This window comes from Rhyacophila brunnea, unplaced genomic scaffold (assembly GCF_057557595.1).
Source record: "Rhyacophila brunnea isolate RB1 unplaced genomic scaffold, BYU_Rbru_1.0 scaffold_5, whole genome shotgun sequence".
Lineage (NCBI taxonomy): Eukaryota > Metazoa > Arthropoda > Insecta > Trichoptera > Rhyacophilidae > Rhyacophila > Rhyacophila brunnea.
This window is the reverse complement of record NW_028233170.1, coordinates 9,907,627-9,927,711: the sequence shown is the minus strand read 5'-3', so window position 1 is coordinate 9,927,711 and position 20,085 is coordinate 9,907,627. Positions and strand designations below refer to the sequence as shown.

At 33.8% G+C, this 20,085-nt stretch overlaps 1 protein-coding gene across 1 annotated transcript; it reads left to right on the top strand.

Annotated features, from left to right (window-relative positions):
• Positions 1 to 1,158: 1,158 nt before the first annotated feature.
• On the top strand, positions 1,159 to 17,561 carry LOC147066019 (uncharacterized). The gene is made up of 9 exons (XM_085955903.1): positions 1,159 to 1,353; positions 1,522 to 1,592; positions 2,946 to 3,084; positions 4,505 to 4,606; positions 6,810 to 9,159; positions 10,846 to 11,367; positions 13,850 to 14,020; positions 15,996 to 16,253; positions 17,118 to 17,561. Exons 1-9 carry the CDS (start codon positions 1,297 to 1,299, stop codon positions 17,309 to 17,311), a joined length of 3,864 nt encoding a protein of 1,287 aa, XP_085812029.1. The 5' UTR covers positions 1,159 to 1,296; the 3' UTR covers positions 17,312 to 17,561.
• The last annotated feature ends 2,524 nt before the right edge of the window (positions 17,562 to 20,085 follow it).

The following is a 20,085-nucleotide window of genomic DNA, read 5'->3' as shown; positions in this document are numbered from 1 at the left end:
AGGAAGGTGGGGATATTTCGGAATTACTTATATCTTCAAGAGGACCACCAAAACCAGCCATCTGGACAGTTATAGGGAATCGGATAAGGTCAGTACTGTTGGAAGCAGGGGTACAAGAACCACCAGGCAGTGTCCGCTCAGTGGTGGCTTCCTTAAACTGTAAATATACCCAATAGATGATATATTAAAGAGAGGTAACTGGCGTAGTGAGTCGACATTTCACGACAACTATCAGAGAACGATGAACACACCACCATCAGAAGGGGAAAATAAACCATTAACTTCTCTATTCAACCATATACATTGAAAGTCACGATGGTCTATACCTCGTCAATGAATCATTGTCACATACAGGAATTTGGCATACCCAACACCAGGTGATAACAAACAGATATCTCAAGGACTTGAAAGTCAAATTCGAATAATGAAAGGAGTTTTACCTACCAATAAAACTCTTATTATACATATCAGGTAACTTCTACCTGGTCCCTTGAGCCATATCATAATGAAGACAAAGGGGTCCCAAACTCCATACATAAAAAAATGGACGCGCGGGTATGACCAGTAAATAAAAACAGAGGAATGACCAACGACAAGAAAAAGGAAAATAAATTAGTAGAATATAACCTTACGGGGAGAAGAAATAGCAAACCCTCTCTCAAAGACTTCAAAGTCAACATGAATAATAAGAGTTTTATTGGTAGGTAGAACTCCTTTCAATAAATTATTTGAAATGTTTTCCATGCTCTTTTAATTCAAACTACAGCATAAAATACGAATTTATCTTACTGATCTTCTACTGCGTTGTAAAATGATTTACTTATTGAATAAGGTAACGAAATGTCAAAAACGATATTTTTGTATTTTCATAATAATATTCGGTCCATGTAGGTAGGTAGGTAGGTACCTAGGTAGTTTAAATTAAACAAAAAGCTTCCCTGCCCAATCTCTTCGAATAATAATAAAAATTTTATATTTTTTTACACTTTACTTTGTAGATTAGTTTTAACATATTAAATATATAATATAATTATTATTTTTGGTAGACAAGAATAGCAAGATGTGGAATACATTTTTATTTCATGTGAATTGTTTGTATGAAATCAGAATATTATTTTATAGATTATAATTTTATTTCGAACGGTTGGCAATATTGACATCGCTCCGGTTGTCTATTGCCGTGGACGACGTTTAAATTTTAGGTTAAATGGCGTTCTCGTTCTGTTTATATTATTACCTATTGTCGGGAAATATTGTACATATTTTATCAAGTATATACTACATTAAGCTTTAAACATGATAGATTTAGATGAAGTTATAAGCCGCGAAAGCGCAAAATTAGAAACGGCTCAGGTACGTACCGGCATGAAATACATCTACTTTTCAGGTTATATTTTTTAAACGTTGGTGTGCGTTTTCCTTTTCGTTTTTTTATGTGATTATTTTGCTTATATAAACTTAGTGTTAATCTTACAGTTATTTTGACTATGTTTCATTAATCAATGGTTCATTTTCTTTCAGGACTTGGAATTTAAGATCTCCAAGCGAGAGACAAACTACATGATTCTCAAGCAGAAAGTCATAGCAACAGCGTAAGTGTCTTTATTTTTCGTTTACCATTGAACTATCTTTTTACTCTAATGAATTGATTCACATTCTAGATTTCTATAACTATGTGTTTTTAGATACACTCGTTTGAAATGTAAATAATGTTTAAACTATGGCACCACTTGGTTGGTAGGAGGTAGTAGAAAAGTATTTATAAACTGATGTTTTGATGAACATCAATATCGATAGCACATTGAATTTATAATGCATTTAGGAACCCACTATTAATTATTTATTGTGGTTACTGATTTCTGCCACAATTATAGATTAGTATTATAATATTTTTAATTTATAATAAATTAGTAGAAGTTGTATTATCTTGGACAATTTATCCCATGTAGACAATCATATTAGGTAAATGTGCCGCAGAGGTGGCCATGAGATTTTACAACTTTCTTTTTAGACCAAACCAAACCTAATCTAATCTAACCTACCCCAAACTAATATTACCTCATATAATCTTAGTTTGTGATAATGGTGTTTCAAAATGTATGAAAATTTCAAATTTTCAATTAACGATTATTGGATCGAAAAGCCGATGCGCCGACAGAAAAAGGTATTTATTATAATTGTCTACATCGAATAAACTATTTTCGTAAAAAAAAAATATAAAAGCTCGTGTCCACCTCTGCGGCACAATTACCTCATGTTAAATACCATTTTCTGTAGGCGGAGATGCTTTTCGATCCAATAATTGTTAATTTAAAGTTTGATATTTTCATACATTTCGATGCATCATTATCACACACTAAAGTTAGGTTAGGTTAGGTTTGGTCTAAAAAGAAAGTCATAAAAGGTCATGCGGCCATTACCAAAACCTGATATTGATTGTGGCAAGTAGCTGAAACCAAAACTGTCATTTAAGCGTCGATGACATTGAGCTACTTTACATCTGCTTGTCTGCGAGTTTAAAAGCGGGAGAGTCAGCTAGTGCGATTGTGATGATGACACACAAAACTTTCCACTCGCTCAGAAGCCAACAAGCTAGCGAATTGAAACCGTCATTTGGTACTATTTTGATAGGACGTAGTTCGTTTTTTTACCGGGACGTCGCCACTATCGCTCTACTGCGCGGCCGCAGATCGGCCCACACGCCAGGGAGTAGCGTGTGAAGTATCCCGGCTTTCAACTTTTCTCGGTAGATTGTTTACAATCTGCTTGTTGGCTAGTTCGATGATGACACTGGGCGAGTTTACAAGCAGATTGTAAATTCGCCAACAAGCAGCTTGTAAAATAGCTCAATGTCATCGACGCTTTAGAAAATGATTGCTGCAAGACAAAAACAGTTGATTTATGTAACATGGAACTATGTAATAACATTAATTTTTTTGTTGCAGGTCTGTCATTAACTCCTTCAAAGCATGCAAGATCCAATGTCAAGAAAAAGATATTGAAATAAAATCTTTGAAAGATGAATCTGCAACATTGCGAAATGAATACAAAAAAACCCTTCTCGATAGCATGACATTAGATAAGGTTGGTATCTTTAAATTTATTTATGTTTCCAACATTATAATGTAAATTAAAAAATAAATAAACAATTCGATACCACAGTTCAATAGGGGAACAACTCAAAATTTAAAGGTTTTGAGTTAAGAATGCCATTCAATGTAGAAAAGTCTTCTCTTTATTATTCAGCAAAAAAAATAGTCAAAAATTTCTTCAATGTGTCATAAAATTGAATAACCCTTTCTGAGATTAATCAGTAATTCCGTTATATAATCAAATTTATTGGCTAATTCCTTATTAAAATGTACAATTTCATTGTGCATTGATAAATTCCACCAAATTAAATATAAAAAAATATACACTTTCATCGAAATCAAGGCTTTAAAATTAAAATAAGAATTACTGCAAAAAATTCAAACGCCATTATCTTGGAACAAGGTTTTATCAGTTGTTCCCCTATTGAACTAGGGTATCAAATTGATAAAATAAATAGTCAATACTTCGTAAAAAAATTGCTGTTATTTAAAATATATTTATAACCAGCTCAGATACCTACTTTGCTTTGTACAGGGTCGCTTCGTTGATCAATAACCTTACTTGACAAAATAATGATGATAACATTTTTCAATATCAAAATATGTAACTATACAGCAGTGGCAAAGAGTGGTAGGCTGGGGTGATTCAACATAAATAGTGTACACTAAACTTTGTCTGTCACGATTATTTGTTTTCATTGAACTAAGAATAAAAATTGCAGATGGTGTTAGTTAGTTTTTAAAATTCTAGACCAAACCATAATAGAGGTAGGCTGTGGAGATCTGACAAAAATAATGCACACTTTGTCAGTCATACTTATTAGTTTTCATTAGACTAAGAATAAAAATAATAGCATAATTTTAGATTTTTCTTTATGAAGAACATTTTTTATGTAATATGAAGCGCTTACTTTCAAAAGCGGCTAACACGGTTTTTTGAGTATTTTGAGTTGGATAATATATTTGTCTACCACTAATTTTAAAACTCAGCTAAATACGTCAATATTAATTATTAAAAATCTAGCTTAGTTTCAAAATCAGCTAAAACGGTAGTAAGAGATATATTATGTTATTTCAATTTATCTCAAAATTGCATAAAACCGTTTTAGCCACTTTTGAAAGTAAGCGCTGCATATCTATTTTGGTTTGCTTTAGGCAGGGTTTAATTGAATTTCAAAAACTAACCAATACTATACATCTCGACAGTGTACGTCCACCATTTTCCACTGCTATATAGGCATCGTAACCCATTTACACTTGCGTGGATTTACTGCTGACAGTACATATTGTCACAACCATAACAATAAAATGCAAATGTAAACACATATTGATTATCAATTGCCTAATAGACTCAATGATTGTGTTGTATTTTTACATAAGCATTATGCTAATGGTTTGTTTTATATTTCTAGAACTATGAAGAGTTGGTCAGGAAATTTGATTTTCTGAATGAACAGAATGCTGCATTGGAAATAAAAGAAAAATCCACTCAAGCATTAAATAAACAATTACAGGTAAGACACTGTCTATTTCTGTTCTATTTATATTACGCACTAAATTAGTTCCCTCTAATTTTTCTATTTTGTGTGTGGATCATCAACGCTTCTTAGCAGTGGCGTAATTAGGGTTGGTGTCACGCGGTGCGGTAAATTTACACCCCCCCCCCCCCCACAAACACGCATACATTCGACTTAAATGCCTTTTTAGAAGATATAACCTCCATTCAATCCACTTCTTTCCAGATGTGAATTCTTCTTGCATATTTGCTGCGGAGCATATGGTGTATTTGACACTATCATCTGTTTCCGAATAAACAAATATATTATCAATACTTTTTGCGAATGCATTGAAGATGGCATTTCTGTTTCGACGATTTCAGAGAGCCATTCCAATTTAAATTTATAGCAGGATTTCTTAATGATCGCATTTGAAATATCACATCCTCTCCTTTTTGACATTTTTACACTGAACACACCTGTAGTTATTTATTACAAAAATTAATTATTAGTGTAGTATTTGCAAGGACTACTATGAGACTGTACTGATAATGTTTCTTGCAAGTTGAAACATGTCAAAGACTAAGAAATTTAGAGGACCCGGCACATAGGTGGTCATTGATAAACACTAAAATACGTATCTTCTTTTCGTATACTTTGGCAAGCGATAGAACGGGACGGATATAGTGATCCCGCTCGACAAAAAATTTCACTTGCGTGCTCGCGTTAGTCGTACTTGACCTTCACCTTCCGAGAAATGAGTCGAAGAATTGTGCATGTGATGGTTACGTGCATTCTGGCAAAACTAAAATCTGGCAAAGGAAACTTTATTTTACAATATTTTTGCATGAGGACTGTGCCGGGGATGAAAACATGTGTGCGGACACATTTTGGTAGGTGTGCGCGCGCGCATCTTACAGGGAACATTAACATTGGTGATAAATCTTTTTTATGAAGACTGATAAACGCACATTGAACAAATTACATGTGATTTTTTGCTCCACATTGGCACTATTCCATCGCCATCGTGGGTCTTTCATATTATTAAAATTTAATACTTAGTTTAGATAATAATAATTATCTTTAATTTAGTTTAATGTATAAAATTAATACTATTGACTGATAGAATTTAAGTTTTTTGTACTACATATTCCATTTCAATAGTTTTTTTTGAGACCTTGGTTTCACCTTTCAGCATCTTCAAGCACTATGCACAGTGACCGTGTCAAGATGCAAAAAAATGATTGAAATGGAATAGTACAAAACCTAAATCAATTAGAATTTATTTTAGTTTGCAATCGGTGTATGTGTATTTCTGTATATAACCAATTTAAATGTTCAGGATGCTTGCTTTCGCTTTATTCCAATATGGTTAAAGCAAATCAGTGGTGAAGGGTGGAAGTAGGCTGTTAGGATTCGCCATAAATCATGCAAACTAAACTTTGTCAGTCAAGTATTTGTTTTCATTGAAAAAAGACTACAATTTACAGATGGTGCTGGTTAGTTTTTAAAATTCAATTAAACCCTGCGAAACTTAAGCCATAATAGATAATTGTCAAAACATACTTGTCTATCAATAAAATATCTAAAATTATGCGATTAAATCATACATAATTGTGTATATTTTTATCTATCATAGTTTGGTTTAGGCAGAGCTTAATGAATTTAATAAAAATGAACCAACAATATGTGTAATATGCATTCTTAATCCAACGAAAACAAATAAGTATGAATGAAAAAGTGTGCACAATGTTGTCGTATCGCCCAAAGTATACCAAAACTATTATGGTTTGGTTTGGTAGAGGCAGGGTTGAATTGATTTTTAAAAATTAACCAACACCATCTGTAAATTGTAGTCTTGGTTCAATACAAATAAATACGTATGACTAACAAAGTTTAATGTGCACTATTTATAGCGGATCTTAACAGTCTGCCTCCACCCTTCGCTACGACAGCAATTACATGTGCATATGACATGGTTAATACACAGTATTGTTTTAAGCCAATACCAAGAAAACTATTCATTCATTCTGAAATTTTAAAACACCAATCAATGCATTTTGTCACATTTAACAAAATGTATATGAATTAAAAAAATTTGCTCTTCTAGTGATGCTGTTGATTTACACAATTCTCCATTATTTCTATGGTTTTCTTTTAAATAATAAAGATATAATGCCAGTATTACTGTAAGGTTGAAATAAGTATTTTATTTTTACAGAATCTCCTGATGGCAACCGAAGAAAAATTGGAAAATTCCGAAAAAGAAATGCAAACCAAAAAACGCGATAATGACACTCTCAAAGCCCAAAATAACCAGTGCAATACAGAGCTACAAAAAAAAACACAATCTTTCCAGAAAAAAATTACCTCATTGTACAAATCTATTTTTAAATTTGGCAACAAGGCCTTTTTGTCAGGTATATTAACGAAAGAGGAGAAAATATTTCTGTATAAATGCAAAAGTCGCGCGAAAACTGACGGCGTCATCGTGGAAGACCTCGACAGCACACAGCATCTTACTTTAGAGGTCGATGACATTTTGGATGACACCGGAAGGGCTGGCCCTCCGAGTTGCGCTTCCACCGATACCGGCCGTGGGTCTTCCATTTATACCTCCGACGATGAAAAATATCCCAGCGCCGCAACCACTCCTACGAGGGATTCGTGTTTCAGCCCGAAACATGGAGATTTCAATTCAAGTTTCGATGTCTTCGCTCAATCTAACCAGAATAAATTAAATTTCAACGATGTGCTTCTAAAAAATATATCTAAATGCATTACGAATGCTGAACCAGTGAATGTTAGTAAACCTTCAAAAATCAGTCCTGTAAAATTAAAAAAGATTAAATCTCCCAGTCCTGTTAAAAAAAGAAATTTAATTGACAGTAAAATTGTCACGCCAAAAGTAAATAATTCTATTTCTGTTGACACTCAAGTTCAGACTATTCTAAATGAAATGAAATCATCAGTTAACTTAATATCGCCAATGCCATCGTCAGATGAAGACATGAAAGACAAAGACTCCACTGCAAACTTGTCGGAACCGGTCCAGGTCAGATCTAAAAAACTTCTAAGAAAACGATTTAGGCCCATCAAGAATTCGTTGACGCGAAAAATACAGCAAAAAAGTCTGAAAGGAATAACTTCATACTTGATGGCACTTACGAAAAAGATTGCCAAGGAAGAGGTTAACAAAGTACTTCAAACTTCGTCAGTGCCCAGCGCCGAATCCAATCAACAGAAACCTGCTACAACTGAAACACAAATTAAATCCGAGAATAGTAATCCGGTTGTAATTATACAAGGATTGAACAACATGAATCAGGTTTCAATTCCACAAGGTCCCGGTGTATACATTATCAACAATATACCGTCTGCTCTGACACATCAACTTTTGCCTTCAGCACATCAAACGCCAGCTCCTGTAGACAATTTATCCCAATGTAGCCATGTTAATCAACCCGTAATGGAAGCGAAAAGTCTTGCCGGTGACAAACGAGATATTGATTCAGTTAACACAGAAAAAACTCACGTGTCTGATAAATTATTGATGAATGAAAGTCCGTTAGAAAAAATCATAGACAAGCAACCGTTGTCGCCGAATTGGAACTCTAAAGACAGTAATAATGATGTACCTGTTCATGTTGTAAGTCCTGTTAGAAGAAACCCTAAAAGGCTCACCAGCGCTTCGCCATTTAGTGAAAATGTGACACGAAATATCAAGAAATCTAGTAAATCAATTTTAAAAAAGAAAACAAGTACTCTACCTGGAAAAATATCTAAGAAGAATTTTAAACATCTCTTCGATAGTGATGATGAAGGTTCTGATTTATCAGTATTAAATAAACCAAATGATATTACGTTGAATGTAGAGAAGAAAAGAAAACGAATAACGTCTGAAAAATCTGCTACTCCTCGAAAAAGGCAAAGACGTCAGAGTTCTCGTGACTCACGGGAAACTTTGCAAAATGATAGCGATGTTGACACGAATCCTAACTCTACTATTGTACAATCCGCTGATGGCAAAGAGATGAATCACTCATCTGATGATACTTTAAAACCTCCGATTCAAAAAATAGTTAATAATCAGATTTGTGATAAGAAAGAAGAAGCCATACGTCTACTCGCTAGTTATTATAAAAAGAAAGAAAATCATACTCCAATATTTATTAACAGAAAAATAGTAAAATCGAAACCTGCTGAAGTTTCGAATTTTGACGAAATTATGAAGAATATTTCTGAAACAAAGGTTGTATCAAGTTCTAATAAGGTGGCACACACTGATCCGTCACTGGATTCTGAAGAACCAATTGATGCATCATCGAAGCTATGTTTGGCGACAAGCAGTGTTGAAGTAACTAATGAACCAATAATACCGGCAGGAGACATACAACACGTACCTGAAAAATTGGATAATGGACCTCGGGGAGACTTGGTCGTCCACAATTATGACATGTTTTGTGATGATGCAGTATATTCGAAGGAGGAGGACAAACAGATCTTTGCATCGATTATCAGGAATAATATGACATCAAAGAAGAAAAAAATCAAGGCTTCCACCAGATCTGGTAAGTCTGGATTTCAATCAAATTGTTTAGATGAGACCTGTCACTTATAATATTGTTATGAAAGGTTTCATGAAAAAATTAACTTTAGAGTTTAGAATTGAGTTTTTTTTATGAAAACAGTTTATTCCATGCAGTCCGTGTATATTCCGTGTACCATTAGGTATATTAAATACCTTTTTCTGTCAGTGCAGATTCTTTTCGATGCAATAATTATAATTGTTAATTTAAAATTTTAAATTTTCATACATTTCGATGTATCATTATCACACTCGTAAGATTATATTAGGTCATATTAGGTTGGCTCTAAAAAGAAAGTTATAAAAGCTCATGCGGGCATCTGCTGCATTATTACCTTTTTTTACGTTTTTCTTAGCTCGTATTCTTATTTGTCCGGTACAAATCTTGCAATCGATTTTTAACTAACTTCCCGACTAGCTAGACATTTGAAACTTTTAGAATATATCAGAACACGATGCCAATGCATTTTTTTAATACTTTTAGCCATCTTTAAGTAGAATTGAATTCATTTTCAGTTAATTCTGTTTTGTACGAAAAGTTATTTCGACACCATTATTAGTTGCTAGGGGGTCTGGGGTCCTAGCAACTAAATTATTAATATATACGTGGATTACTATGGAAATCAATATGACATGTCAAAATTACATTTCAGTATTATTTCTATCAAGTACACATTTTTTTGATCGTTAAGCTAGTCAAGTCATGTTTATATGATTCAACAGAAAATTTAAAAACGTATATAAAAAGTTTTTTTTATCTTGTAATTATTACAACTTTCTTTAGTTTATGGTTATAAAAATAATAAAAAGAAAAATCCAATAGTATAATTAATAATTTAGTTGACTGTAAATTCAAATTATTCAAGATTATAATGTCTTCAATCTCTATTATCACGTCTTATATATAATATGGTTAAACAGAGATACACAGTTGTTATTTCATAATCTTTTCTTCAAAATTACAATGAGTCAGAAATTATTGTTTTTTGAACACACTTCCGAATCCATCCAGATATTTACCGGCACATTACAAAGCGTTTTTCTAGCCCCACCACACCAGTATTCACAATGATTAGGTTGCACAAATTTTCACACACGAATGGTGTACGCATACGAATGTTCGTGCGGATTAATATTTTTGTACGTAAAAGTGTACACGCACGCAAATTTGACCTTGTACTGACATGAGCAAATTTGTGTGCACAGCGTTCTTGCGTGCAAATTTGCTCAAGTCAGTACCGACCTTTATATCAACATATTAAACTCAAACATTAATTTAAGTTCTTATACTTGATAAAGATAACAATCAATGTTAACGAAACGTGTCATAAAATATTTTGTAGGTATATTGTGCTGAAACAAAGTATTCAATAAACTATTGTTGTTTTGTAATGTTATAGTGATTGTTAATTTTCTTCCAAATTGCTGTCATGAATTACTAAGTGAATGCTCTTCTATCTTGTGCCACATCCATAACGAATGTCGGCAATGATTTTGGGCACTTTTTCTCTTCCCTGATGGCCGCATTTCCGCATGACGTGGCCAAAGTATACCAGCTTTCACTTTATTGATTATTTCTTCGGCTTTCATCGTTGATTTCTTCTTGAGTACTTTTACTTTACTAAAAAATTGAATTCCGCGGTACTGATATTTATTTTATTCATTTCAGAAACATCGAATGTCACCCTTTATGAACAGTTAGAAGATTATTTACTGAATGACTTCTCAAAAGCGAGGCTGGACACACTCCTTGAGAAGATACGCAATGAAAATGAGAAGAGTGTAGCACTGGCTATGGTGACTTTCGTATCCCAGGGGCGAGACAATGACAGCATAATGATACGTCAACTGTCAATGTCACCCATGAACTGCTATCAGCAAACTCTTCTGTGCTGCATTAATCGTATTCGCACAGACCCGCCTCCTCATTTCAAGCACGATATAGTCGAACTTGTAATGAGAGGTATTGAGAACAAATCATTGGTGCTCGGCAATACCACGCCGTGTGTGCGGACACTTTCAAATCTGGCGACATTCTACACGGTTCTCTGCCGGATCACTAAGCAGAAAGACAAACTGAAACTGTTCTGCATGGATGCTATATACTGCTACTCATATAAAGCCATTCCAATAGTATACGCCGTGCTTCAATCATGGCCTCAAGTGTTTCCTCAATCACATCACTATGTTGGTGAGTATGCAAAAATATTAGAACTTAACTAATAATTTGCACAACAAGCGAAATATTTAAAAACATTGAGTTATGTATCACTGCTACTTTTAATTAAATAATATAATACTAGCAAATATTACCAGATGGCAGTAAGTACCACCCGTCAACATTCTCATACGTCTTCTTGTCTCCCTCCCTCTCATACGTTTAGATGTATGTTCTCTCTTACTGCCTGTATTCTGGTGTTTCAGACTCAATTATTTGTCTATGAGCTGCTGCATTAGTGTGAGGCCTCAGTGCCAGCGTTCAGCGCAGCGTCGAGCGTTCTGCGCAACTCAAACGTATAACCGTATAAATGTATAACCAAAAAAAGACATTGTCTACGAACATTTTCACTCACGGTTACACGTTTGAGTTGCGCAAAACGCTCAACGCTGCCACTCAGGACGTACACTTAGTCTGGCGGATTCTTTGTAGAGTCTTCCGACTTTGCCGGGCATGCCATCGCTGAACTCATTCATTTATCAAGCGGCAACATTTAGTCAATGGTTCTTCCCCATCTATAATCTTTCTATTTTTTGATTGATAGTGTATGTTGCCTAAAGGTTACAGCACCCTATCCCTATTATAATTACTACCCTAAATCTCTTGGATAACACAAATTTCTAATCACTTGATATACTATTACGCACTGTAAGTATTTGTCAAACTATTATGAGAGTATCATTCGTTTACTTTCACGACCTGATTAAAATAAAGGAATGAAACGATTTTTGGAATTTGTGTTTATACGTGTGTGTTTAATATGTCATTTGCCTCTCGCTCTCTCTTGCATATTTTCATCATTTTTTTCTCATTACTTAAAATAATTTTTTTTGATAAAAATAAGTCAATTTTGACCGCAAAATTAAAAATTATTTAACTGTTGGTTATATAGTTGTTATTGCGTTGTTGTTCTGTTTTTCCCTTGAACTTGTCACTTTAGAATGTCATTTACGACTGTATTAAAAAATTATTTCATTTGGCATACTTACGTAAAAACAATACGCGCAAATGACGCTACACTCCACATACCTGCGGGGTTTGACAGAAAACTATATGTATCAATGAATGTAACTTACACGAGTAAAACCAATTGTAATGAATTTCTATGACAGCCATCTATGATAAAAATGCGAAACATATATTTGTTTTTTTTTTATCCTGATTTCATATTTTGGGTCTTCAACCTTCCGTTCATCTTCTGCATCTCACGGTCCTCTGACATTGCAAACAGTATGGTCTTTTATACCCACATCCATAAGCACTGTCTCCTTCCAATCGTGACATAATATGAAATGTCCTAGACAGAGTAAACCCCGTTAATACAAACATGGTTATTTCGAAATTTGCCGTAAATCGATATATTTGTTACACCGAATGTGCGAAATTGACTATTACATGAAATGGGCAAAATTTTGGCTAATTCATGTAATAGTCAAGCCTGTTGCCTTATTCATGAATTAGGTAATTTTTCTGCTGAGTACATGAATTCGCCTCGGTATGGAATTCTTGAACTGTCAACTTGTCAACAACAAAAAAGTAAATTTAATATGGATGGTTTTATTAGTTATAATTGGACATAATATAATATTATTATTATTAGGTTAGGTTAGGTTTTGTAATTCTGAATTAAATTATTCAACTGAATGTCCATTTTGAGGTTAGCTATCAAGTGTCAACAAACTATCACAAACATTCAATCGACCATTGCACAATTGATACCCAAGCACGAATCAAATCGCGAAAATACTTTTCAATAAAATTCTTCCGTTATCATATTATAGTTCTAAAATTTTTTTGCGCATAGTAAATGGATATGAACGTCATTGTAGTTATTGATTGGTATATTTTTATATTATAATCAATGACATTTGACACATTTGTTTAGTTGCAAAAAACACCATGGAGCGCGATCATCTATTTTGACCATAGATAATATAAATGTACATTTTGACCAATGCATGAGCATTTGATACATTTAGTTTAGTTGCAAAAAATACCACCGTAGCGCTACTATCTAATTTGTCCAAGACATGAAGTAGGCAGAAAAATTACTGCCGATTTCACGCACTCTCCAGATATTTTGTCTAATTCATGAATAAGGCAACGGTCTTGCATTTTTCATGATTTAGGCAAAATTTTGCCCATTTCATGTAATAGTCAATTTCGCACATTCGGCGTAACATATTCACTAAAATTCATAAAATCTATTAATAGCGAGATTTTCATTAATTCAATGAAGTAACCATTATAATAGTCACTATTGATATTAATCTGAAAGAAATTGTATCGGAAACAGATACAATATTATTAAATGGCCACAAAAAAAACTTTATTTTTATTGTTTTTTTACTTCAACCACATCTCCACATTAATGATTTTATAGGTCCACACTATTTGTAGTATCCTGCGATAGTCACACCTGAAAAAATCTAATTGAATATTATTGTTATTTCAGCAAACGACCCTCTCATTGTGGTGATGATTCATTGTCTCCAGAGCAACTTCAGTGAGAAAATTGAATATCAATGCCATAACATGCAGAGACTGCTGTCTACTAAATACGGCTTCAAGCCTGGCACATACAATGATGATGGAATCATTGAATACCTCATGCATGCAGTGAAAGGTAGCAACATTAAATAATTTATTTATCGTTTGAAATTGATTATTCGAATAAGAGTTATGCTTATATACTTAGACCGTAATGCAGAGTTGTCGACGTTAAGCAGCCGTTCTAATAAGAAAAACATGTCTACTATATACTATAAACCATTGATATACTACTGGATGAATCATATGCATCTTAAAATGACGCCCGATTTTCAGCGACTCGGCCAGTGTTAAAACTTACTGTTTTAATATCAGCGGACCTAACTCGATATAAGCTCACTTAATATTTGTCTCGAAAACGACCTGGCAATAATTATGAGTAAGCCCGATCTAGCTTGCATCTTACTCTAACTAATAGTCAGCGCATGACGACTTGCTCTGTTCGCTCAGACATGAATTTTTGGTAGCTTGCAAGCTTTGGGTTGCAGAAACCCTTAGGGTCACTATTCCAAGAACGCAAATTTAGTTTTACAGCCAGGGCAATACGGGTGAAATTCGGGAATCCATGTTAACGGTTTTAACGCATTATACCTACAAGGAAATATTATAAGACGATATTCGTAATATCTTTTGTGGTACATTTTTAAAATGACACTTGTATGGGAACTCCTCATCTAGTAGTATATCATTGCTTTAAACTCACCTCGTCTGCCGCACAACCATAAATTAAATCTTCTAAGAACATCAATCCAATGTTACATATGAAGACAGCGCACATTTACCTAGCGACAGTCGCACGTAACCTCTCGAAACGAATAGATATTTGGATGCGGCGAACTGGTATAGGAATGACCAATTCGTAGGTGTTCGTATGCTTTCTGGCGACTTCGACTAGCAGCCCAAGAGGCATGCGATTTATTGATAGCAGGACTAGTTGTTTTTTTTTCAAACTAAAAAGTCACATTTGACCAATCCGTGGAGCTCCATTTGGCAACGTGTGTTTTGTGAATAATGATGACGTCACATCGACGTATTCGACATATTGCAGACAAGACGAGTTTTGATGTGCGAGCTGATTTAAAGTTAGGTGCGTATCTTAAGGATTTACACTCCTAAGTATGGTTCTGCATCGCACTCTTACATATTATCTGCATTTTTATATACCCGATAGAATATAAATAATTTATTTATTATTATTATTAGACCATGTCCGATCCCCTAATAAGATCGTATGGGTTTCGACAAAGTGGAGGTTCTGTATTAACAGATTTTTGTTTTTACGAGATATGGATGTTAGCCACTTGCTCAACCATTAGGTCCATACTTTGACTCCAAATACAAATTGAAAAATAATATGTGTATTTGCCAGACCCGGGATTCGAATCTGAGACCCGCAACATTATAAGCTGACGCTTAAGCCGGTCACCGTGGTTGATACTAATAGTTGTTAGGAGTTGTATATTATCTAAAACTAAAAACTAATTACAGCCATGTTTACTTTTAGCAAGGTGAAGTTTATAATAACACTTTTTTAATGAGGAGTGGTTCTTATAGTGCAACAATTTATTTTTAAACGTGAGCAGATTCGATTACTTTCAGTGCGCATGAATTAGGCAAAGCTAATGTGATTATTGTTACATACATACTGCCAGCTTTATTTATATCATATTGCATCGCTCTCATGCTCAGTGCCACTCCAACTATCTTGTTTTCTGCTATAACCATCAAACCTCACGCTGATGTTATATGTTCATAGATATTCGCTCCACTCATTGGGTCCTTGCACTGGATCAAATGTACATTCAAAAACAACACCCACTTTTTGTAATGATATACAATATATGTATTTATAATTCATGTCTAGAAATAAATATTATTTAATTTGCATAATAATGGCAAATGAGGGTTGCCATATTTCAAGTGGTATTTTATAACATTAAAATGTCATCAATATGGACTTCACGCAACCACTAAAAAGTGGTTCATGTGTGGTTAGTTCTGCCGACGGCATGGTCTCATAATAACTAATTTCTCCTACTTATAAATTTTAGAATTGAACAGCAACACGGGAACAAGAAATCTTCAAGCTGCATTTTTGTTATTGGGGAAACGTTTCGATGTCAATAATTGTCACAAGAAAATAATCATTGGATCCCTTTTACCGGTTCTGAATGATGCTAAAGCCAATTTGGAGAGCCGAGCCTTCGTTGCTGGCTTAATAGGACCGCTTGTTCGACCATTCCCTGCCTCCATGTTGATGGAATCTGAAATTGTCGTCAAAAAGCTCTCCGTGATGCTCAACAGTAGAGGTGACTACTTATTATTAATTTTTCATTCATATTTTATCCGATCCATCAAAATATTTTATGATTTAATTTAATGTAATTAAAATATTTTCAATTTTGAGTCAACTTACGGCTCATCGCTTACAGACTATGTTTGTCTGATTTGCGTAAGAAAATTACGCAACATAAACGTTAAAATAATAAAACTGTACAATATTTAATTCCTATACTTACAAAAACAAATATGAAAAATCAAGTTCTGTATTAGTTCCTCAATCTTCCAATAATGTCAATATTGTAAGGGTTATCGTGAGTCACAGATAGTCACTACCAGCGTTGCCAATTTAGCGTTTTTTCTTGCCAGATCTAGCATTTTTCATTAGGTATCTAGCGTGCAAAAAACGCATCTGGCTTGTGGCGTTTTTACTATCATTTTTTGATGCCTCCAACAGCTTTAAATGTGCTGAAAATACGCTAGATATTTGGTATATTTATTTTCATGCGCATAAAATTTCTGACTATCAGATACCTGTTTTAGTAGTGTGATAAATAAAACAACATAATTCTACATGTTGAAACAATAGGAACATTCATGGCCTTATAGTGAAATGATATCATATAATTTAATGTATCAGTTATCGATTTATCGGAATGACATGAAATGAAATTTAACACAATATAGGCATTTGTTGACAATTTTGAAATATATTTCTGTTAAAATGTGTGGTTTTTACAGGTATAGACATTTTTTCGAATTCTGTACTTTTTCTCGATACGCGATTATCCGAAAGGAAAGATATTGACTGATCTTGGTAGAATAAGTAAATTTACTTGCCTGAACAGAATACTATGAATGTTGTTTTGTAATGATTTTTTTTTTTTATATAGATTCTCCAATGGTGGAAGAAGCGCTTGCATCAAGTCTGACTTACCTATCGAAGAAGAACTTCAATCTGGCTGTTAAAACGCTGGTAAATTGGCAACCAATGTCTCCTATTTCTGAACATACAAGAAATCTGATGACTTCACTGGTGTCAGAAAAACCATACGGTTTTTGGAAAAATATTTTAGCGTCTGCATGATTTTGTGTTGCAAGAAACCAATGTAGTAGTTTTCATCATTTTATTGAATTGCATCAACAGTGACGTTGGCATGTATTTTACAAAACTTAGTTAATGAATATACTTTTAATACAAACGTGATATTATTATTTTAAAAAATCGTGTATAATACATTAAACTCATTAAAATCATTTTATTTTAAGTATCTATTCCTAGTCTTGCGCGCGTTAGGTAAATAATGTACAAATAAATTGAAGCTATTCTTTTAAAACTTGTGTTTCATTATTCATCTCCAATTCGCTGCCTCAGTACAGGGGTACACTATTTGACAAAAACCTGTTGGGAGAAAATGGCTGTCAAAGTTTTTGAATACCAATAAGGCATAAAGCCCACTAAAGCAGGCGAGCGGGGTGTTCGCTCATTTTTGCAATTTGGGCGGTGAATCACCATCAATACAATCGAAGGTACACAGCGTATGACGAATATAACGCCACGCGCGCCTTATATTTCAACACAAACAGAATCGAGTGCGGCGTCCTTGACGTCATAGCACGACAATAAAACGAAAATACCATGCGAAACCGACCAGCGAAAGAGGCGCGAGGGTCACTAATTTACTCGGCGGCGGGAGCGTCGTCAAACAGGCGCGCGCTTTTTAAGCATACACATATTTTAATTTATTCTACACCGCTTACATCGCTTATTGTTATTACAAATAATAACTTACTATGCTAGCACAATGCATCATTGTGAAAATGAATTTAGAGCGGACAAATAAATTACTTATTTTTATAGCTTTGCAAAGAAACACGAGGCGAAATGTGATCGGCGCCGCTTTTTACATAGGTGAGAGGTAATGCGCGGCAAGAGGCGTGTGATTATGGTTATGTATATACGCTTCTCATGCCGACTGCGCCTGCTCGTCCGCTTTAATGGGCTTTATGCCTAAGAGAGTAAATAGATATTTTTAAAAAGTATTTATATATTATGTCTTTTAATAATATCTTAAAAAAATGAACATTTTATCTAAAATTATAAAGAACCACCTTAAATTCCGTCTCATATTTCAATTAAATCAATTTATGTAATAAAGTGTAATACAACCTCGTTAGTAAGAACACTGATAATTCGAAATTAGCTGTATTTCCAAATTTTCACGAAAAAAAAGTCCCTTGAACATTATTTTCATATAAAACAAATACCTTTAATTCGAAATGATTTCAGAGTCCTGTGGGTCTATTCTATACTTATCGAACACTAAAGTAATAAATAGTATCAAACTTAGGGTAGGTTTGTATCAAAATATTAGCACTTATTGTAACAATTACACGAAGCTGGTTTTTATTGTTGCAATAAGTGCGATATTTTAACAGCAGCAAGATAGGTGCTGTTAAAATATAGCACTTATTGCAACAATAAAAACCAGCTTCGTGTAATTGTTACAATAAGTGCTAATATTTTGATACAAACCTACCCTAAGTTTGATAATATTTATCACTTTATCACTTTAGCGGTCGATAAGTATAGAATAGACCCACTGGCATATAAAAATATTCAATAAATCGTAATAAAGTATACTATTTCATGAGCGTCATTGAAAATTGTGACAGACTTTTATCTAGCTGCTTGGTAACTTCAATTTTTGGATTAAGGACACATGGTATTTGCACATGTTTTAATTTGAAAGAATTGTATCGGAAATTTGGTAAGCACATCTATGATCGGAAACAAAAGTAATGAAAATCAAAAAAATATTAATTTTTTTATATTTTTCCCCCATACATTTCGTAATTCGAATTTTTTTTCGATTTCTGGTTCCATGGAATTCGTATTAACCCTTAGACTGCGTATGGCATGTAAACATGCCATAGACTTTATCTCGTATTTTTGACCAAACTAGAAGAGACACTTGTGGATAATATGCTTTAAAAATAGTTCAAACCGTTAGGTAGACATATCAGGCAACAGATCATAAAAATGTCAAGTAAAACACAAGGAAATATATTTTTGAAAAGAACACTCGTTATTCAGTCATTTGAATCGCGCGCCATTGCGAAGACGGGTGTACTCGATGTGTCACCACGGTTATCAAAACAAAACATTGGTCTTGCATCGATAATATTTTTATTTACCATTTAATTAATTATTACGATTACGTTAGTGTTACGTATTTTTTCTTAGTGATTTGTGATCTCGATAGAAATATTTTGACGATTTGTTTTTAGTATTTTTTGTCATTATAAATATATGTGAAATAATTATTTCACCCGCCAAAATGCCACATAATATTATCGAAGAAATAATGCTGGAAAATATTTTATCGACGCACAGCTCTCCAGTAAATTTGTATGGCTTTGTTCATTGTTCCATATTTGATATTTACATTATTATAATGGTTAATAATTTTTATTTTTTTATGTGCCAAGAAACTGTGTTAGCTCTGTTCACATTCGACAGGCCCTTTGTACAATGAAAAAGCCGACGGCGCCTCATAAATTATATTATAATAGTATTTTAGCAGTGCAGTAATTATTTTTAGTGTTTTATTCTCAAAAACATCCTAATGGTAATAAGTAAGTGTCATGATGACAACATTATTTTATGGCGACGAAAATAAATGCAGGTTCGGAATTTGAAACGGTAATAAAATTTGAGTTTACGACTAAATGCGATAATCCACTGATTATTCCACAAGTGATTTAGTAATATCCGGCAGCTCAACTCAACCCTGTGCATAACAAATCTAACGCGGCGAATTGCTCGGTAGTATGTGTTGAAACCGTGTATGTGAAGAG

Coding starts and splice junctions, on each gene's coding strand:
- LOC147066019 (XM_085955903.1), top strand. CDS start 1,297: ATGATAGATTTAGATGAAGTTATAAGCCGCGAAAGCGCAAAATTAGAA. Junction 1,354..1,521: donor CAAAATTAGAAACGGCTCAG/GTACGTACCGGC, acceptor ATTTTCTTTCAG/GACTTGGAATTTAAGATCTC. Junction 14,021..15,995: donor CCTCATGCATGCAGTGAAAG/GTAGCAACATTA, acceptor TATAAATTTTAG/AATTGAACAGCAACACGGGA.